General features: G+C 43.6%; 1 protein-coding gene across 5 annotated transcripts in view; it reads left to right on the top strand.

The window, feature by feature from the left end:
* Positions 1–22,491, top strand: part of LOC112253129 (echinoderm microtubule-associated protein-like 6) — a 120,301-nt gene that overhangs the window by 52,567 nt on the left and 45,243 nt on the right. For all 5 annotated transcript variants that reach the window (XM_024425084.2, XM_024425083.2, XM_024425081.2 and 2 more), the window contains exons 3-9: positions 3,475–3,573; positions 3,729–3,797; positions 11,427–11,612; positions 11,988–12,123; positions 15,487–15,688; positions 16,511–16,648; positions 19,340–19,596. In XM_024425084.2, coding sequence (XP_024280852.2) covers positions 3,475–3,573; positions 3,729–3,797; positions 11,427–11,612; positions 11,988–12,123; positions 15,487–15,688; positions 16,511–16,648; positions 19,340–19,596 — 1,087 coding nt within the window. The remainder of the gene's footprint in view (positions 1–3,474; positions 3,574–3,728; positions 3,798–11,426; positions 11,613–11,987; positions 12,124–15,486; positions 15,689–16,510; positions 16,649–19,339; positions 19,597–22,491) is intronic.

Genomic DNA, 22,491 nt, shown 5'->3' with positions numbered 1-22,491 from the left:
ATACCCTATAACAACATCACAATACCCTATAACAACATCACAATACCCTATAACAACATCACAACATCACCCTATAACAACATCACAGCCTAAACATCACAATACCCTATAACAACATCAGAAGGGCCTATAACAACATCACAATAGCTATAACAACAAAAGAACAGCTTTTTATACATTTTTGCAAATGCACATAAATGCCTTATTTAAGTATTCAGACCCTTTGCTATGAGACTCAAAGTTGAGCTCAGGTGCATCCTGCTTCCATTGATCATCCTTGAGATGTTTCTACAACTTGATTGGAATCCACCTGTGTTAAATTCAATTGATTAGACATGATTTGTAAAGGCACACAGATGTCTATGTAAGGTCAGTTGACAGTACATGTCAGAGCAAAAACCAAGCTATGAGGTTGAAGGATTTGTCCGTAGAGCTCAGAGACAGGATTGTGTCGGGGCACAGATCTGTGGAAGGGTCCCAAAAATGTTTGCAGAATTGAAGGTCCCCAAGAACACAGTGGCCTCCATCATTCTTAAATGGAAGACGTTTGGAACCACCAAGACTCTTCCTAGAGCTGGCCGACCAGCCAAACTGAGCAATCAGGGGAGAAGGGCCTTGGTCAGGGAGGTCCAAAAGAACAACCATCTCTGCAGCACTCCACCAATCAGGCCTTTATGGTAGAGTGGCCAGACAGAAGCTACTCCTCAGTAAAAGGCACATGACAGTCCACTTGGAGTTTACCAAAAGGCAGCTAAAGACTCTGACCATGAGAAACAAGATTCTCTGGTCTGATGAAACCAATATTGAACTCTTTGGCCTGAATGCCAAGCGTCACGTCTGGAGGAAACCCGGCACCATCCCAACAGTGAAGCATGGTGGTGGCAGCATCATGCTGTGGGGTTGTTTTTCAGCAGCAGGAACTGGGAGAATAGTCAGGAGCTCTGTGCTCCAGAGTGCTCAGGACCTCAGACTGGGGCGAAGGTTCACCTTCCAACAGGACAACGTCATTGAAAATAAGAATTTGTTCTTAACTGACTTGCCTAGTTAAATAAAAATTGCCTAGTTAAAATTAAAATAAACATAGACACATATAGGCCTAGGGTTTCAATTCAACTAAACATAGACAAATATAGGCCTTGGGTTTCAATTCAACTAAACATAGACAAATATAGGCCTCGGGTTTCAATTCAACTAAACATAGACAAATATAGGCCTCGGGTTTCAATTCAACTAAACATAGACAAATATAGGCCTCGGGTTTCAATTCAACTAAACATAGACAAATATAGGCCTCGGGTTTCAATTCAACTAAACATAGACAAATATAGGCCTCGGGTTTCAATTCAACTAAACATAGACAAATATAGGCCTAGGGTTTCAATTCAACTAAACATAGACACATATACTCCTAGGGGTTCAAGTTCTGGTTGATTTCAGTTAATAAGTTAATCATTTATATGTTGGATTCCCGTCTCCATCTCAACCAACAATCTAAGTTAAAGAATAGGATTAAATCAAATCAAACTGTAAAGTGCATTTAAAGTTTGAATTAGTCCTATTCTTTAACTTAGATTTTTGGTTGAAATCAAGACGCGAATCCAAAATATAAATTATTCATTTGTAGACCAACTGGAATTAAAGCCAGACTCAGTGGCACAGATGGAGCTATCCACGCAGAAAAAAAATATCCTTCAAATGTTGTTATTTGTTCGCATTGTCAACCAAACACAACTCAATATTACTTTCGTAATATAGTAAATAGTCTAAAGGCTATCTTAATGTAGTGAGTAACATCCATGGCCACAGGTTGAGGTTACTGTAACTATAAGTCTTATATAATCACATAAAGCATGTTCCAGATAGCATGCATTGGTCATCGCAGGTCTGTGGAGATCTTCACAATTGCTGTAATAGTCTGCTCAGAATCTTGAACATCATTGATCACTTGCACCATGTACATTTAATGTAATCTCAACTGCAATCCATGTCATGTGGTTGTGCTATAAGTTGAAGCACAGTGATAACACATGCAGTTGTTGTATAAATAAACAAAATATCAGACATTGATTTTCATTTGGAATTTGGTTGTGCTTTAGGATGGTTGAAAGCATAGTGATAACACATTGGGAATTCAACAAACTTCTGGCGGTCTTTTTGAGTGGGTGAAAATAGGATGAAATCTCATTGATCAACGTATCTACCAAATATTACCCTAATATCCATGTTGAAATGATGCAGTACCATATACAGAACCAGTCCAAAGTTTGGACACCTACTCATTCCAGGTTTTTTATTTTTTTTTACTATGTTCTACATTGTAGAAGAATAGTCAAGATATCAAAACTATAAAATATCAAATGTGGAATCATGTAGTAACCAAAAAAGTTTTAAACAAATCAAAATATATTTTATATTTGAGGTTCTTCAAAGTAGCCACCCTTGATGACAGCTTTGCACAATCTTGGCATTCTCTCAACCAGCTTCATGAGGAATGCTTTTCCAACAGTCTTGAAGGAGTTCCCACATATGCTGAGCACTTGTTGGCTGCTTTTCCTTCACTCTGCAGTCCAACTCATCCCAAACCATCTCAATCATCTTAACCTTGGGTTAAGGTTGTGTGATTGTGGAGGCCAAGTTATTTAATGCATCACTCTCCTTATTGGTCAAATAGCCCTTACACAGCCTGAATGTGTGTTTTAGGTCGTTGTTCTGTTGAAAAACAAATGATATTCCCACAAAGCACAAACTAGATGGGATGACGTATTGCTGCAGAATGCTGTGGGAGCCTGCTGGTTAAGTGTTCCTTGAATTCGAAATAAATCACTGACAGTGTCACCAGCAAAACACCATCACACCTCCTCCTCTATGCTTCATAGTGGGAACCACACATGCTGAGATCATCTGTTCACCTACTCTGCGTCTCACAAAGACACGGCTGTTGGAACCGAAGATGTCAAATTTGGACTCATCAAACCAATTATTTGAGCTGTTCTTGCCATAATATGGACTTGGTCTTTTATCAAATAGGGCTATATTCTATATACCCCCCTACCTTGTCACAACACAACTGATTGGCTCAAATGCATTAACAAATTCCACAAATGCACTTTTAACAAGGCACACCTGTTAATTGAAATGCAAAGGGTGGCTACTTTGAAGAATCTCAAATATAAAATATAACACTTTTTTTGGTTACTACATGATTCCATATGTCTTATTTCATTGTTTTAATGTCTTCACTATTATTCTAGAATGTAGAAAATATTAAAAATAAAGAAAAACCCTTGACTGCGAAGGTGTGCCCAAACGTTTGACTGGTACTGTAAATTAATTGATTATGAAAATATAAAGAAAAAAATCCTCCATTTACAGTATATTCATGAATATTTCTTAAGCTTTCTCCATTGAATAGAAACAGCCTCCCCCCTTTCTTTTGCAGATTAATGAATAGGTCCCCCTTTCTCTTCTTTTCAGCGGCTGGCCTCTGTGGGGCTGGATGGCAAAAACACAGTGTGTGTTTGGGACTGGAAGAAAGGAAAGGTTCTGGCCACTGCGACAGGACATTCAGACAGGGTAGGCTGTTGTGTGTGCTGTGCACATGTTTGTATTTTCGTATGTGTGGTGTGTATTGATTAAGTGTGTATGTGAGTATACAATGTGTTTGCGTCTTGACTTTCTGTGTGATTGAGAGGAAATGTTTGTGTGTTATTGGCTTGGCTGTCTTTCAGATCTTCGATATATCCTGGGATCCCTTTCAGCAGAACCGGCTGGTGAGCTGTGGGGTAAAGCACATCAAGGTGAGCTTCAGAATAACAACACAGTCTGCTCAGATAGTCCATGCACAACCTTTGAGACAAGTTCAAAAATAACTTATGGGGAGCTATCAATCTTGGGATGGGTTACCCTTACCCAATGCAGCCAGCAGCAGTCTATTTTCAAGTTCTACAACAGGGATTCCCATCTCTTTTTGACATTTGACTGTCCAATTTGTTTTACTTTAGAAGGTTATAGGTCAGCTTCTGAATGTCATTGAGACAAACCAATGATCATCAGAGTTGCCTCTTCCTCTGCATTTTACTGATTGTTTCTAGACCAAAGCATTGCAGAGTTAAATACAATGAAACAATCAAGCACAGTCCTCCCACAGGGGGGCGACCCCTAGGTTGGGAACCCCTGTTCTTCAACATGTATGTTTATACGGTTGTTGTTAAAAGTGGAGGAGTAAGTAGGTGCTCTCAGATATCCTAGCAGCAGAATGAGAAAGTGGTGTTTGAGGGACTGGAACATATTGTTTTCATTGGGTCAAAAGCGGTAATCTGGTCTGTCATTCCCCTCTGGAAGGGCTGTCTCCTAGTGTACCCACACTCACACTCACACACAGATACAACTCTGAACTTACTGAAGAGCCCTCAGTTTACAATAAATATGTACATGGAATATCCTCACAAAGAGTAGCAATGGATAATCACATTTGTAGATGTTTTGCTTACACTCTTAGAAAAAAAAAGATGCTGTCTAGAACCTAAAAGGATTCGTATGGCAGTCCCCATAGGAGAACCTTTTGAAAAACCCTTTTTGGTTTCAGGTAGAACCCCTTTGTTTTCATGTAGAACCCTTTTTAGTTCCATGTAGAACCCTTTCCACAGAGGTTCCTACATGGAACCCAAGAGTTCTACCTGGAACCAAAAAAGGTTCTCCTATGGGGACAGCCAAAGAACCCTTTTGGAACCCTTTTTTCTAAGAGTGTAGTACCTTCTCCAGTTATGGTATGAGACATACATCTTTGAATTAACCGCTGTGAGCTTTATTAGAAACAAGCACCATGCTATCTGCCCTGAGAAGATCAGGCTGGCTAGCAAATGAACAGTTGTGATTGAAGCAACGCATCTCCAAACACTGATCTCTGTGCTCTTGTTCTCTCCCTCTTCACTCTATCCTTTCCTGTCATTTTCCACCTTCTCTCTTTCTCATATTCTGTTTTATCCACCTCTCTCTCTCTCTCCCCCATCTTCTGTTTTATCCACCTCTCTCTCTCTCTCTCCTACATCTTCTGTTTTATCCACCTCTCTCTATCTCTCTCTCCTCCATCTTCTGTTTTATCCACCTCTCTATCTCTCTCCTCCATCTTCTGTTTTATCCACCTGTCTCTATCTCTCCCCCATCTTCTGTTTTATCCACCTCTCTCTCTATCTCTCCTCCATCTTCTGTTTTATCCACCTCTCTCTCTATCTCTCCTCCATCTTCTGTTTTATCCACCTCTCTCTACCTCTCCTCCATCTTCTGTTTTATCCACCTCTCTCTACCTCTCCTCCATCTTCTGTTTTATCCACCTCTCTCGCTACCTCTCCTCCATCTTCTGTTTTATCCACCTCTCTCTCTCTCCTCCATCTTCTGTTTTATCAACCTCTCTCTCTCTCCTCCATCTTCTGTTTTATCCACCTCTCTCTCTACCCCTCCTCCATCTTCTGTTTTATCCATCCTCTCTCCTCCATCTTCTCCATCTCTCCCCTCCTCCATCTTCTGTTTTATCCACCTCTCTCTCTCCTCCATCTTCTGTTTTATCCACCTCTCTCTACCTCTCCTCCATCTTCTGTTTTATCCACCTCTCTCTACCTCTCCTCCATCTTCTGTTTTATCCACCTCTCTCTACCTCTCCTCCATCTTCTGTTTTATCCACCTCTCTCTATCTCTCCTCCATCTTCTGTTTTATCCACCTCTCTCTACCTCTCCTCCATCTTCTGTTTTATCCACCTCTCTCTATCTCTCTCCTCCATCTTCTGTTTTATCCACCTGTCTCTATCTCTCCCCCATCTTCTGTTTTATCCACCTCTCTCTCTATCTCTCCTCCATCTTCTGTTTTATCCACCTCTCTCTCTACCTCTCCTCCATCTTCTGTTTTATCCACCTCTCTCTACCTCTCCTCCATCTTCTGTTTTATCCACCTCTCTCTCTACCTCTCCTCCATCTTCTGTTTTATCCACCTCTCTCTCTCCTCCATCTTCTGTTTTATCCACCTCTCTCTCTGCTCCATCTTCTGTTTTATCCACCTCTCTCTCTACCCCTCCTCCACCTTCTGTTTTATCCACCTCTCTCTCTCCTCCATCTTCTGTTTTATCCACCTCTCTCTCTCCTCCATCTTCTGTTTAATCCACCTCTCTCTCCTCCATCTTCTGTTTTATCCACCTCTCTCTCCTCCATCTTCTGTTTTATCCACCTCTCTCTCTACCCCTCCTCCACCTTCTGTTTTATCCACCTCTCTCTCTCTCCTCCATCTTCTGTTTTATCCACTCTCTCTCTCCTCCATCTTCTGTTTTATCCACCTCTCTCTACCTCTCCTCCATCTTCTGTTTTATCCACCTCTCTCTACCTCTCCTCATCTTCTGTTTTATCCACCTGTCTCTATCTCTCCCCCATCTTCTGTTTTATCCACCTCTCTCTCTATCTCTCCCCCTTCTCCCCTTCTGTTTTATCCACCTCTCTCTCTATCTCTCCCCATCTTCTGTTTTATCCACCTCTCTCTCTCTCTCTCCTACATCTTCTGTTTTATCCACCTCTCTCTATCTCTCTCTCCTCCATCTTCTGATTTATCCACCTCTCTCTCTCTCTCCTCCATCTTCTGTTTTATCCAACTCTCTCTATCTCTCCCCCATCTTCTGTTTTATCCACCTCTCTCTCTATCTCTCCTCCTTCTTCTGTTTTATCCACCTCTCTCTCTACCTCTCCTCCATCTTCTGTTTTATCCACCTCTCTCTCTACCTCTCCTCCATCTTCTGTTTTATCCACCTCTCTCTACCTCTCCTCCATCTTCTGTTTTATCCACATCTCTCTCTACCTCTCCTCCATCTTCTGTTTTATCCACCTCTCTCTCTACCTCTCCTCCATCTTCTGTTTTATCCACCTCTCTCTCTACCTCTCCTCCATCTTCTGTTTTATCCACCTCTCTCTCTCTCCTCCATCTTCTGTTTTATCCACCTCTCTCTCTACCCCTCCTCCACCTTCTGTTTTATCCATCTCTCTCTCTCTCCTCCATCTTTTGTTTTATCCACCTCTCTCTCTCTCCTCCATCTTCTGTTTAATCCACCTCTCTCTCTCTCCTCCATCTTCTGTTTTATCCACCTCTCTCTCCTCCATCTTCTGTTTTATCCACCTCTCTCTCTACTCTCCTCCATCTTCTGTTTTATCCACCTCTCTCTACCTCTCCTCCATCTTCTGTTTTATCCACCTCTCCTCCATCTTCTGTTTTATCCACCTCTCTCTCCACCTCTCCTCCATCTTCTGTTTTATCCACCTCTCTCTCTACCTCTCCTCCATCTTCTGTTTTATCCACCTCTCTCTCTCTCCTCCATCTTCTGTTTTATCCACCTCTCTCTCTCTCTCCTCCATCTTCTGTTTTATCCACCTCTCTCTCTCCTCCATCTTCTGTTTTATCCACCTCTCTCTCTACCTCTCCTCCATCTTCTGTTTTATCCACCTCTCTCTACCTCTCCTCCATCTTCTGTTTTATCCACCTCTCCTCCATCTTCTGTTTTATCCACCTCTCTCCACCTCTCCTCCATCTTCTGTTTTATCCACCTTTCTCTCTACCTCTCCTCCATCTTCTGTTTTATCCACCTCTCTCTACCTCTCCTCCATCTTCTGTTTTATCCACCTCTTCCATCTTCTGTTTAATCCACCTCTCTCTACCTCTCCTCCATCTTCTGTTTTATCCACCTCTCTCTATCTCTCCTCCATCTTCTGTTTTATCCACCTCTCTCTACCTCTCCTCCATCTTCTGTTTTATCCACTCTCTCTCCTCCATCTTCTGTTTAATCTCTCCTCCATCTTCTGTTTTATCCACCTCTCTCTCCTCCATCTTCTGTTTTATCCACCTCTCTCTACCCTCCTCCATCTTCTGTTTTATCCACCTCTCTCTACCTCTCCTCCATCTTCTGTTTTATCCACCTCTCTCTCTCTCCTCCATCTTCTGTTTTATCCACCTCTCTCTACCTCTCCTCCATCTTCTGTTTTATCCACCTCTCTCTACCTCTCCTCATCTTCTGTTTTATCCACCTGTCTCTATCTCTCCCCCATCTTCTGTTTTATCCACCTCTCTCTCTATCTCTCCCCCTTCTCCCCTTCTGTTTTATCCACCTCTCTCTCTATCTCTCCCCATCTTCTGTTTTATCCACCTCTCTCTCTCTCTCTCTCCTACATCTTCTGTTTTATCCACCTCTCTCTATCTCTCTCTCCTCCATCTTCTGATTTATCCACTCTCTCTCTCTCTCCTCCATCTTCTGTTTTATCCACCTCTCTCTACCTCTCCTCCATCTTCTGTTTTATCCACCTCTCTCTACCTCTCCTCCATCTTCTGTTTTATCCACCTCTCTCTACCTCTCCTCCATCTTCTGTTTTATCCACCTCTCTCTCTCTCCTCCATCTTCTGTTTTATCCACCTCTCTCTACCTCTCCTCCATCTTCTGTTTTATCCATCTCTCTCTCTCTCCTCCATCTTTTGTTTTATCCACCTCTCTCTCTCTCCTCCATCTTCTGTTTTAATCCCTCTCTCTCCTCCTCCATCTTCTGTTTTATCCACCTCTCCTCCATCTTCTGTTTTATCCACCTCTCTACCTCTCCTCCATCTTCTGTTTTATCCACCTCTCTCTACCTCTCCTCCATCTTCTGTTTTATCCACCTCTCCTCCATCTTCTGTTTTATCCACCTCTCTCTCCACCTCTCCTCCATCTTCTGTTTTATCCACCTCTCTCTCTACCTCTCCTCCATCTTCTGTTTTATCCACCTCTCTCTATCTCCTCCATCTTCTGTTTAATCCACCTCTCTCTCTCCTCCATCTTCTGTTTTATCCACCTCTCTCTCCTCCATCTTCTGTTTTATCCACCTCTCTCTCTACCTCTCCTCCATCTTCTGTTTTATCCACCTCTCTCTACCTCTCCTCCATCTTCTGTTTTATCCACCTCTCCTCCATCTTCTGTTTTATCCACCTCTCTCCACCTCTCCTCCATCTTCTGTTTTATCCACTCTCTCTCTACCTCTCCTCCATCTTCTGTTTTATCCACCTCTCTCTACCTCTCCTCCATCTTCTGTTTATCCACCTCTCTCTACCTCTCCTCCATCTTCTGTTTAATCCACCTCTCTCTACCTCTCCTCCATCTTCTGTTTTATCCACCTCTCTATCTCTCCTCCATCTTCTGTTTTATCCACTCTCTCTCTCCTCCATCTTCTGTTTAATCCACCTCTCTCTCCTCCATCTTCTGTTTTATCCACCTCTCTCTCCTCCATCTTCTGTTTTATCCACCTCTCTCTCTACCCCTCCTCCACCTTCTGTTTTATCCACCTCTCTCTCTCTCCTCCATCTTCTGTTTAATCCACCTCTCTCTCTCTCCTCCATCTTCTGTTTTATCCACCTCTCTCTACCTCTCCTCCATCTTCTGTTTTATCCACCTCTCTCTACCTCTCCTCATCTTCTGTTTTATCCACCTGTCTCTATCTCTCCCCCATCTTCTGTTTTATCCACCTCTCTCTCTATCTCTCCCCCTTCTCCCCTTCTGTTTTATCCACCTCTCTCTCTATCTCTCCCCATCTTCTGTTTTATCCACTCTCTCTCTCTCTCCTCCATCTTCTGTTTTATCCACCTCTCTCTATCTCTCTCTCCTCCATCTTCTGATTTATCCACCTCTCTCTCTCTCTCCTCCATCTTCTGTTTTATCCAACTCTCTCTATCTCTCCCCCATCTTCTGTTTTATCCACCACTCTCTTTATCTCTCCTCCTTCTTCTGTTTTATCCACCTCTCTCTCTACCTCTCCTCCATCTTCTGTTTTATCCACCTCTCTCTACCTCTCCTCCATCTTCTGTTTTATCCACATCTCTCTCTACCTCTCCTCCATCTTCTGTTTTATCCACCTCTCTCTCTACCTCTCCTCCATCTTCTGTTTTATCCACTCTCTCTCTACCTCTCCTCCATCTTCTGTTTTATCCACCTCTCTCTCTCCTCCATCTTCTGTTTTATCCACCTCTCTCTCTACCCCTCCTCCATCTTCTGTTTTATCCATCTCTCTCTCTCTCCTCCATCTTTTGTTTTATCCACCTCTCCTCCATCTTCTGTTTTCCATCCACCTCCATCTTCTGTTTTATCCACCTCTCTCTCCTCCATCTTCTGTTTTATCCACCTCTCTCTCCTCTCCTCCATCTTCTGTTTTATCCACCTCTCTCTACTTCTCCTCCATCTTCTGTTTTATCCACCTATCTCTCCTCCATCTTCTGTTTTATCCACCTCTCTCTCCACCTCTCCTCCATCTTCTGTTTTATCCACCCTCTCTCTACCTCTCCTCCATCTTCTGTTTTATCCACCTCTCTCTCTCTCCATCTTCTGTTTAATCCACCTCTCTCTCTCTCCTCCATCTTCTGTTTTATCCACCTCTCTCTCCTCCATCTTCTGTTTTATCCACCTCTCTCTCTACCTCTCCTCCATCTTCTGTTTTATCCACCTCTCTCTACCTCTCCTCCATCTTCTGTTTTATCCACCTCTCCTCCATCTTCTGTTTTATCCACCTCTCTCTACCTCTCCTCCATCTTCTGTTTTATCCACCTCTCTACCTCTCCTCCATCTTCTGTTTTATCCACCTCTCTCTACCTCTCCTCCATCTTCTGTTTTATCCACCTCTCTCTACCTCTCCTCCATCTTCTGTTTTATCCACCTCTCTCTACCTCTCCTCCATCTTCTGTTTTATCCACCTCTCTCTACCTCTCCTCCATCTTCTGTTTTATCCACCTCTCTCTACCTCTCCTCCATCTTCTGTTTTTCCACCTCTCCTCCATCTTCTGTTTTATCCACCTCTCTCTACCTCTCCTCCATCTTCTGTTTTATCCACCTCTCTCTACCTCTCCTCCATCTTCTGTTTTATCCACCTCTCTCTACCTCTCCTCCATCTTCTGTTTTATCCACCTCTCTCTACCTCTCCTCCATCTTCTGTTTTATCCACTCTCTCTATCTCTCCTCCATCTTCTGTTTTATCCACCTCTCTCTACCTCTCCTCCATCTTCTGTTTTATCCACCTCTCTCTACCTCTCCTCCATCTTCTGTTTTATCCACCTCTCTCTACCTCTCCTCCATCTTCTGTTTTATCCACCTCTCTCTACCTCTCCTCCATCTTCTGTTTTATCCACCTCTCTCTACCTCTCCTCCATCTTCTGTTTTATCCACCTCTCTCTACCTCTCCTCCATCTTCTGTTTTATCCACCTCTCTCGATCTCTCCTCCATTGCCTGTTTTTATCCACCTTTCTATTCACCTCTCCAATTTTTGTCTTTCACCTTTCCTTTCCTCTCTCTATCATTGCATACTTGTACTTCTCTCTCATTCCCTGTCTCATCTCTCCTTCTTCTTTCACTCGCTCGCCACCTCTGCATCTTCCCCCTCTCCATGTCTCTAGTTCTGGGCTCTCTGCGGGAACGCCTTGACGCCCAAACGGGGTATATTCGGGAAGACGGGGGACCTACAGACCATTCTGTGTGTTGCGTCAGCTAAAGATGATGTCACGTACTCTGGAGCGTTGAATGGGGATATCTACGTGTGGAAAGGACTGAACCTAATGCGCACAGTGCAGGCCGCTCATGGGGTGAGTGAAATACGTCCCTCTAATTCTCAACACCCATTGGCTGTACACTTGGCTGCACATTGGCTGTACACTTCCGGACATCCAAACTCCAGCTCTGGCTAAACCCAAACCTTCTCAATTCTATAATTGCGTACATCTATACACTGCAGCAACTCAATTCCCCTTCCCTGCCTATGAATCCCATGTAAATCTATAAGGTGTTGAAAAGCATTCAAAATGAGGATTTTGCCCCTTTTTTTGTCTCCAATACAGAAAATAGACTTTTTGACCCACACTCCGTCTGAAATCATATTCCTTTTCAAGTACCTTTTTCTATGCACAGAACAGTTTGATAATCCCCCTGCCTAAACCTAAAGTTGACGTCACTGTGTGTAGGCTGGGATCTTCAGCATGTATGCCTGTGAGGAGGGCTTCGCGACGGGGGGACGTGACGGCTGTGTCAGGCTCTGGGACGTGGACTTCAAGCCTATCACTAAGATCGACCTTCGGGAAGCTGAGCAGGGGTATAAAGGTAGGCCTATTTTAAGGCCTGGTTGAAGGCCTGGTTTAATCAACATGGGGCTCATTGGTTGATGAGCGCTAGCACTCTGATCTGTTCAACGTCACAGAGTCTAAGCGGTGTGCATTAGCCGATAGGCCCTATCACAGGTTCCCGGAGGATGCCAGAGAAGCAGGGGGCCAGAAGGCTGATCAAATCTATTCAGGGTCCGAACGTTTGTGCTTGTCCCTGTATTTTATTAGGATCCCCATTAGCTGTTGCAAAAGCAGCAGTTACTCTTTCTGGGGTCCACACAAAAGAGAGACTGGTATTCATAGTATTGATATTAGCCCTCTGATTACAGTGAATAGCAAGACGTGTGGCTCTGTTCTGGGCCAGATGCAGCTTAACTAGGTCCTTCTTTGCAGCACTTGACCATATGACTCGAAAATAACCAAGATGAGATGAAACTAGAGCCTGCAGGCTTTTTGGAATGTGGTGTCAATAAAGCAGAGCATGTCTTTTAATGGAGAGACAGAGGAGGAGAGGCACATCCTTATAAGGAGATCCATCTAAGCTCACAGGGTTGTGTGTGCTGTCTATAGATTTAAGGTTCAGAGTCCACGCTTCTGATGCAGGGGTGTGTGGGCAAGTCGATCCAGACATTCATGTATGTGTACAGGGGTTAACATACTGTAACCTGTGAGTATGTGAAGGTCACTTAAGTCAGTGTGTTCTGCCTAATAGAGACCGATGTGTGTTCAGCTCATTGAGATCCCTGCCATGGTGTTTTATTAGCCTATCCCTGTGTATTTATGAGAGAGAGAGAGAGAGAGAGAGAGAGAGAGAGAGAGAGAGAGAGAGAGAGAGAGAATCAATGCCACTCATCCATTTCAATCCATCTGAGCCAGAGGAAGCCATGTTAGTCAAATCAGACAGAAAAATTTAAGATGGTCGGGTCTGAGAGAGTCTGTGCTGTATGGATAAAACTGAATAAAGGTTTCTAAACCATTGTGACAGATGACATTTAGTCAACTCCCTGTTTCTTTCTGCTCTATGCCTCCTGCTAAGTTGAGGAAACCATCAGTGGCACTCATGTATTATCAATGAGTCTCTTCTCGCTTCCCTTCCTTTGCTCCTCTGTTCTGAGATGTGGCTGCTTGGCTGTTAGTGATAGCTAGGGGCTGCTTGGCTGTTAGTGATAGCTAGGGGCTGCTTGGCTGTTAGTGGTAGCTAGGGGCTGCTTGGCTGTTAGTGGTAGCTAGGGGCTGCTTGGCTGTTAGTGGTAGCTAGGGGCTGCTTGGCTGTTAGTGGTGCTAGGGGCTGCTTGGCTGTTAGTGGTAGCTAGGGGCTGCTTGGCTGTTAGTGGTAGCTAGTGGTAGGGGCTGCTTGGCTGTTAGTGGTAGCTAGGGGCTGCTTGGCTGTTAGTGGTAGCTAGGGGCTGCTTGGCTGTTAGTGGTAGCTAGGGGCTGCTTGGCTGTTAGTGGTAGCTAGGGGCTGCTTGGCTGTTAGTGGTAGCTAGGGGCTGCTTGGCTGTTAGTGGTAGCTAGGGGCTGGTAAAAGCCCCATAAAGCTCAGTGTGCCCAGTCATCTCCGGGGGTGGGGAATACTAATATCTGACCTTTCACAGGAAAGTGACAGTTATAAAGGCTGTGGCCTTTCTGAAAGCCCCACAGACACCCTGGGATTAGATACTGGCATTGTTGGGTGTTTGGTGGCCGGTCAAAGACCTTCGGAAATAAATATTGTAATATGAATCTTGATTAAGTTTAAATCGATCTTGTCGGTTTGGTCAGTAGGAATGTCATTATGCAAAAGGCATAACTTTTCCAAATGTAAATTAGTAAACCTTCATAATAGTTTGCGGCTCTAGATTAGAATGTTCTACAAATGATTGCTGTATCCTCTGAAGGATTTCCAACTTCTGTTCTTGAACATTTTGCGTCCCAGTGAAGGTTTGATTCCCAACTGCAGATCGGTTTTAGAGAGAAGACATCTGAGATAAGTAATTACTTTTCAGAAATGGTTATTCCCCCCAGAGTGTCAAACTGAAGTGTATTGTGCAGCCAATTAACTCGAGTTATCTGGTTGCCAGGTATTTTATGTCCACACAGATTATGAGACTGGTTCGGTTGCAGGTACGCTGTTAGCTTATACATTTTTTTGTAGCTGGTTTCTGGTTGCCAGGTAATGGTTGGCTTGCCAGGTTTTTTTAACCTTTATATAATTAAGCTAGTCAGTTAAGAACAAATTCTTATTTACAATTACGGCCTACCCTTGTTATAACAAGAGTCTGGGGATTTATAGCTGTGCTTCTACAGACTGAATTACAGACTTTTTAGTACTGATGAGGTGCATTGGGTCTTGTCTTGCTGATGTCTTGCTTGCTTGAGATGGCTTCGCTGAAGAAGCTCAATCTGTTTCTCCCTCTAGAGTTGTCTGCTTCATCTCTCTCTTCCCAAATGAAAGTCGACCTGTATCAGCCACACATTCTCCTTCTGCAATTTACTCTGTGAAACTCGGAACGTTGTCTGAATGTAATAGTTTCTAACTCTTGATTGAAGTGTAAAACATGATGAAGTGGATTGGATGCTGCCCTTTATCACCTGCTGAAGAACAGGTGGGATTGCATTCGACCCACCACTTTTGTTATACATGACAGAGCATTCATTATTTGTCATGTCCTCTCTCCCTCTCTCTCTCTCTTTCTCTCTATCCATCTATCTCCCTCTCCCTGTTCTGTGGTCTGGGGAAATGCATCATCAAGTTAGGAGGCTGCAGAATGCACAGAACAAATCAGCATGGATTGTTTTAAGGTGGAGATATGGTTCTTCTGTTGCAGTCATGCGCAGTGTTCTTGGTTGGTCATCAATCGATAAGATAATTGAGAGGAACATGCTTATTTTATATCATAATATACATAATTTAAAACGGCCAAGTTCTATTCACAACAGTATTCAGTTGGTAAGAGACAGACATTCCATAAATACTAGGGAATAGATTGTCCACCATCTATGCGTTATCCAGACAGAAAAGAGAAATTAGCAAAATAACATTTCGATTTAGAGCAATAAAGAAATGGAATAAATTAACTGAGCAAGGCAGAAACCTTTCAATATATACATTTAAACATTATTTTAAAAGGATTTAAATATAATACATAGAAATGTTGTGGGACTATAGTAGATGAAGAATCAATGTTTTTTTAGATTGAGTATTTTTTGGGTCTATATGTTAGTATATTATGTATGTTTGTAATAGTGTGTTATATGTGGAAATGTGTTCGTATTATAAATTGTATTTTAACATTTAAGGACTCCTGGAAGATTAGTCCAAATGGGGACTAAAAGAGATCCAAATCAAATCCCTCCTCCCTCTCTTCCCTCTCCCTCTCAGGGCTGTCTATCCGTAGTGTGTGTTGGAGGGCAGACCGTATCCTGGCGGGGACGCAGGACAGTGAGATCTTTGAGGTGATGGTTCGGGACAGAGACAAGCCTCTGCTCATCATTCAGGGTCACTGTGAGGGAGAGCTCTGGGCTCTGGACGTCCACCCCAAGAAACCGCTCGCTGTGACCGGCAGTGACGATCGATCTGTACGGTCAGTATTATCTCCAGCAGCTATGTAGCTCGTACATCAATTTCCTCAGGAGCATCTTTATAGACCCAGTAGTTATCACCCAGGCCAACATCTCTGTCCATTCTATTTTAATCCACCCAGACTTTTCCTCTTAATCACATCCACTCAGTGAACCCTGACCCGCAGTACTACTCGTCCTGTTTGGTTCATTGGTTCTCCTCGCTCTCAGACAGCCCTTAGTTTGTAAGACACTGTTCTTCACATTTCTAACAGGGACAGTTGTAGGCTAGTTCAGAGCTACCTATGGAGAAGACACAGTGTCAGCTTGTGCAGGGGACACATCAAGGCATAATGAGGCCTCACGTCTGCTATCAGTAGAACTGGATCAGTCCCTCCACAACACACACACAGACCCACACAACCCTGCTCTACCAGGAGAGACAGAGCTCTCTGAGGGCCCAATCAAGGAGCCAATTAGTCTCTGTCTCACAGACACACATGCACACACATACACGCTCACGAGCCCGAGTGGACACACATGCGCACACTCCATAATAAATACACACACATACACCTACTGCATCTCAGCAACTTAATTCAACTTAATTCAAGCCTTCACCCTGCAGCTGCAACTAGCTCATTAAAACTTCTGTCACTTAACTACTACTCATATAATTTACTCTATTATGACTGTCTCTACAGAGGCAATGTTCATAGCTGAAACTGTGCTGATTGGTCACGTGTGTGTGTGTGTGTGTGTGTGTGTGTGTGTGTGTGTGTGTGTGTGTGTGTGTGTGTGTGTGTGTGTGTGTGTGTGTGTGTGTGTGTGTGTGGTGTTTTCAGGTTGTGGAGCCTGGCAGACCACACCCTGATAGCTCGCTGTAACATGGAAGAGGCTGTCCGCAGTGTGGCCTTCAGCCACGATGGCTCTCAGCTTGCTCTTGGCATGAAGGACGGCTCCTTCACTGTGCTCCGAGTCAGGTACTGCTAACATCTTTAGTCCCTAGAGAATCTTCATTTGATCACCCGGTAGTTGCAGGAAATTCAAACTTGTAGTGTATTCAAGGTTTAAAAAGGCTTCTAAGATTTGTAATTTCCTTGATTTTATTGAAATGACGTGGAAACAATATTGATTCATCCAGTGTGTGCCCAGCAGGTTGAATTATGCCAAAGCTGGTGAAAGTACTTTCAGCATCAAACTCTTCAGATACATCTTGTAAAGAAGGGTCATAAAGTTATGAAACCTAGCCTACAGTGGGCCAAAACCTCGGGTTTAAACAGTCCCATATTGAGATGCTGAATTCATCACTTAAAGCCTGATTGAAGGCCTCAGTTTAATTTACTCCCCAGCAGACCCAGTGTGCAGGCCTGCACTTTCCATTAAGTTATAGTAAATTGGTCGCAGTGCTGTTAATCAATACGTTTTGAAGTGGCTAATCCCCACGCTGCACTTTGAAGTGAGCAGTGCTCCTGATTTGTATTCAGTCTATTAGAAATGAGTGAGCTTGCAGAAGCAGCTTTTTATGATTGGATTGAATTTCTGTTGCCTGGGGCTATGTTGTATTATGCTGTATGGTTTTTACTGAGAGACGGTATGTTTAGAAGGGTTTGACTTGTTACTCTGACTTTTTATACACCTCATCGTTGGCTATAGCTGTTGGCTGATTATTGAGCCACATAGTGCACTGTATACCTTGATATTCCCCATAGGCTATTCCCTATAATTACTGTTCACCATATCTAATGGTTAGGAGTTTTTCAGGATAGGAGACACCATCACTGGCACCATGATTAACAATTACAGCACGTTGTTAGAATATGAAGCCATACTGTCTAGCCATTCTGCGATTACATACTCCCCCCATCTAAAATGACCAGTCAAAATGGAGTTAATCAAGTCTGGGCTGGTAAAATTGCTTTTGTGTGGGAGCAGCAGGTGTGATAAGACTGTGGTGGTTTCATTGTAAGGCCTCCTCCGCAGAGAGAAACAGTAGGAGGACGAGTCTAGTGGCGAGGCTGCCTCATTGTTTCAGCTGGCTTTACAAATAACAAGCAGAAGGTAGCGCTGTGCATTACTGCTGGATTTCTTAAAATGCTACTAACGGGAGATTACTTGCATCTGCATATTAAAGCAAACTTGCTAGTAATGAAAAACCCACAAGAATAAACCAGCTGATTAGTTGATCACTCGTTGTTGCCGAGTCACGTGATTATGACAGCTGACAGCTGCGTCCAGGACCCAGTCTGGGAACCCCTGGGGTAAACGCAGCCTTAGAGTATAAGAATATAGAAGTAGAAGGCCTATATTTCATTAAAATGTTTAACCTTAAATAGCTAAATAATAATATAATCATTATTAATATAATATATGCCATTTCAAATAACTTTATTAGCCTACATTTTCATTGGATAAAATATAGATTAGTTACATATTTCAAATAAGCACAGTACAATGATATTTTACCCCCGATCTTGATAAGAAATTACCATATCAGATCATTTTCTTTGAAAGACAGTATTTAATGCAGGGGTGCAACTTTCACATTTTTGTCCCACCCAGTTTTATCATTGGAATGTGATACAAAACGAGGCAACAGTGTGCTTTAGGACCATGCGCATGTCGCCGAGCGGGGGTCCCCCCCCCACTGCGGATATCCCCCCCCCTTCTAAAACCAAAGTTACGCCCCTGATTTAATGGATTACATCAACTGGAAACAAATAAAATAATAAGAGTAGGCTACACCAATATTATTTTTCCATTCATACAACATGTCGGATAATTGCCACAGTAGGTTTGCTGTGGTTAACAAAGAAATACTTATTTCAGTTGTGCAGAATTATTGTCAAATAGATCAATCGCCCTAGGTCTGCTTAAAACTTTGTTCCGATGATAATACCCACCAGAGGGCGAACACATCTTCAAAGACTTTGGTAGCAAGGACTAAAGTAGCATTTCCCTAACTCTGTCCTTGGGACCCTAAAGGGTGCATGTTTTGGTTTTTGCCCAAGTTGATTCAAACAACCATTCATCAAGCTTTGAAAATGTAACCAACTGTGTAGTATTAGGACAAAAACCAAAATGTGGGGTCCCAAGGACCGAGTTAGGGAAAACCTGGACTAAATTCACGCTGACATCAGCTTTAGGGAGTGGTAATGAGGTGACCAATAATGGTTCCAATTGAGATCAGCTCTGCGGAGGAATTTAGTGCGTATTGATGGTTTAGCGAGAGATCGGCTGATGATCATCTGGTGGCCATTGATGGTTGCAATTGGTCCATAATGACAATGAACGGACCCAGTCCATCTGCTACTGCTCACTGGCTGAGTTTACACAGGTAGCCCAATTGTGATATATTTTTCACTAATTTGACCACTCAGTTCAGCTTTGAAAAAGGTCTGATGTCAAAATATCTGATGTGATTGATCAAAAGACCAGAATTGGACTGCCTGTCTAAACAAAGCCACTCGGTAGACGGATGAGCTAGCCAGCCAGCCTCCTGTACAGAGCCGAGGGATTCACTCTTTTCTTTCTCTCTGTCTCTCTCCCTTTCTCTGTCTCCCCCTCTCCTCACTCTTTCTCTTTTGCTGATTTGCTCTCTTTTTCTCTCTCTCTCTTCCCCTCCATCTCTCTTCCCTCCCTCTCATCCACCCTCCCACTCCTCTCTCTCCCAGGGACATGACGGAGGTGGTGCACATTAAAGACAGGAAGGAAGTGATTCATGAGATGAAGTTCTCTCCGGATGGCAGCTACCTGGCCGTGGGCTCTAATGACGGCCTGGTGGATGTGTACGCCGTCGTGCAGCGCTACAAGAAGGTGGGTGAGTGCAACAAGTCCTCCAGCTTCATCACCCACCTGGACTGGTCCATCGACAGCAAGTTCCTCCAGAGCAACGACGGGGCGGGAGAACGCCTCTTCTACAGGATGCCAAGTGAGTGAATCAACGCCACCGGTGAAAAAGCAAAGCTTCATAATGACCCTGTGTCTTTCCTCTGAACCAGGCTATGATAACCATGATATAACTCCTATTACCTCGACTTGCTGTGAACACAATCAGTGATTAAATCTGATGTTTCTTGTTTCCTTATCGGGATAAGTTACATAAACAGATCGCATAGCAATCAGCTTGACAGTAAACAGCAATTAGGCCCATGAAGGTGGTTCACAGCTAGCTTATCGCCATGCCAAGCAATCCCTGTTACACACACACACCAGCAATCTTCACATCACGTCCGGCTTAAACATCCATCGACGTGATTATGCAATAGTTTCTTCTGATTCAGAGTGGCAGGTGCATAGAGCGGTGGGCCAGGAACTGAAAGGTCGCTGGTTTCGAATACCTGAGACGACAACCCAAATTGGCTCCAGGGGCGCTGTGCTACTATGGCTGACCCTGTAAAACAACACATTCCACTGCACCTACAGTACCAGTCAAAAGTTTGGACACACCTACTCATTCAAGAATTGTTTTGTATTTTTTTACTATTTTCTACATTGTAGAATAATAGTGAAGACATCAAAACTATGAAATAGGAACCAAAAAAGTGTTAAACAAATCAAAATATATTTTATATTTGAGATTCTTCAAAGTAGCCACCCTTTGCCTTGATTACAGCTTTGCCCACACATTCTCTCAACCAGCTTCATGAGGTAGTCACCTGGAATGCATTTCAATTAACAGGTGTGCTTTGTTAAAAGTTCATTTGTGGAATTTCTTTAATGCGTTTGAGCCAAACAGTTGTGTTGTGACAAGGTAGGTGTGGTATACAGAAGATAGCCCTATTTGGTAAAATAGCTCAAATAAGCAAAGAGAAACAACAGTCCATCATTAACATATGAAGGTCGGTCAATGTGGAAAATTTCAAGAACTTTGAAAGTTTCTTCAAGTGCAGTCGCCATCATGTCAGACCTTACAGTGAAATGCTTACTTACAAACCGTTAACCAACAATGCAGTTTGGAGAAAATACCTAAAAAAAAGTAAGAGATAAGAATGTCAAATAATTAAAGAGCAGCATTAAATAACAATAGCGGGGCTACATACAGAGGGTACCGGTACAGAGTCAATGTGTGGGGGCACCGGTGTCGAGGTAATTGAGGTAAAATGTACATGTAGGTAGTGTTATTAAAGTGACTATGCATAGATAATAACAGAGAGTAGCAGCAGCGTAGAAGGGGGGGTACAAATAGTCTGGGTAGCCATTTGATTAGCTGTTCAGGAGTCTTATGTCTTGGGGGTAGAAGCTGTTTAGAAGCCTCTTGGACCTAGACTTGGCGATCCAGTACCGCTTTCCGTGCGATAGCAGAGAGAACAGTCTATGACTAGGGTGGCTGGAGTCTTTGACAATTTTTAGGGCCTTCCTCTGACACCGCCTGGTATAGAGGTCCTGGATGGCAGGAAGCTTGACCCCAGTGATGTACTGGGCCATATGTATTACCCTCTTTAGTTCCTTGCGGTCAGAGGCCGAGCAGTTGCCATACCAGGTAGTGATGCAACCCATCAGGATGCTCTCCATGGTGTAGCTGTAAAACCTTTTGAGGATCTGAGGACCCATGCCAAATCTTTTCAGTCTCCTGGAATAGGTTTTGTCGTGCCTTCTTCACGACTGTCTTGGTGTGCTTGGACCATGTTAGTTTGTTGGTGATGTGGACACCAAGGAACTTGAAGCTCTCAATCTGCTCCACTACAGCCCCGTCAATGAGAATGGGGGCGTGCTCGGTCCTCCTTTTCCTGTAGTCCACAATCATCTTTTTTGTCTTGAATACGTTGGGGGAGAGGTTGTTGTCCTTGCACCACACGGTCAGGTCTCTGACCTCCTCCATATAGGCTGTCTCTTCGTTGTCGGTGATCAGGCCTACTACTGTTGTGTCATCAGTAAACTTAATGATGGTGTTGGAGTCGTGCCTGGCCATGCAGTCATGAGTGAACAGGGAGTACAGGAGGGAACTGAGCACGCACCCCTAAGGGGCCCCCGTGTTGAGGATCAGCGTGGCGGATGTGTTTTTACCTACCCTTACCACCTGGGGGCGGCCCATCAGGAAGTCCCGGATCCAGTTGGAGAGAGAGGTGTTTAGTCCCAGGGTCCTAATCTTAGTGATGAGCTTTGAGGGCACTATAGTGTGATGTGTGATGGCGTTGGAGGGGATGGCTGCCGTCTTACCGGCTCTTAACCAACCATGCTATATTGTTTATTTTTTTGCGTTCATAACTTGTTTTCATCATAATGTTGCTGCTACCGTCTCTTATGACCAAAAAGAGCTTCTGGACATCAGAACTGCGATTACTGACCTCAGATTAGACAAAGAGTTTTTCTTCAATGAGTCAGACAGGAGGGAGATACTACAGACACCCGACCAGGCCCAGATCCCCGTCATTCGCTGGAGAAGAAAATTGAGATTTTGCGAAAAAAGATCAGGGTGCTTTGTGAGGATCAGGCGACGGGCACCTAATCTGCCTTTGCCTTCCGTACTGCTAGCTAATGTTCAATCGCTGGAAAATAAATGCGACGAACTGAAAGTACGTATATCCTACCAATGGGACATTAAAAACTGTAATATCTTATGTCTCACCGAGTCATGGCTGAACAATGATATTAAGAACATACTGCTGGCATGTTACATCTGGTAAGACACGGGGTGGGGGCTTATGCATATATGTAAACAACAGCTGGTGCATGATATCTAAGGAAGTCTTGAGGTTTTGCTCGCCTGAAGTAGAGTATCTCATGATAAGCTGTAGACAACACTATCTACCTAGAGAGTTTACATCTGTATGTTTCGTAGCTGTACCACATACCACAACAGACCGATGCTGGCACTAAAACCACA

Source organism: Oncorhynchus tshawytscha, linkage group LG06, assembly GCF_018296145.1.
Source record: "Oncorhynchus tshawytscha isolate Ot180627B linkage group LG06, Otsh_v2.0, whole genome shotgun sequence".
NCBI classification, from domain to species: Eukaryota; Metazoa; Chordata; class Actinopteri; order Salmoniformes; family Salmonidae; genus Oncorhynchus; species Oncorhynchus tshawytscha.
This window is presented reverse-complemented; position numbering and strand designations above follow the sequence as displayed.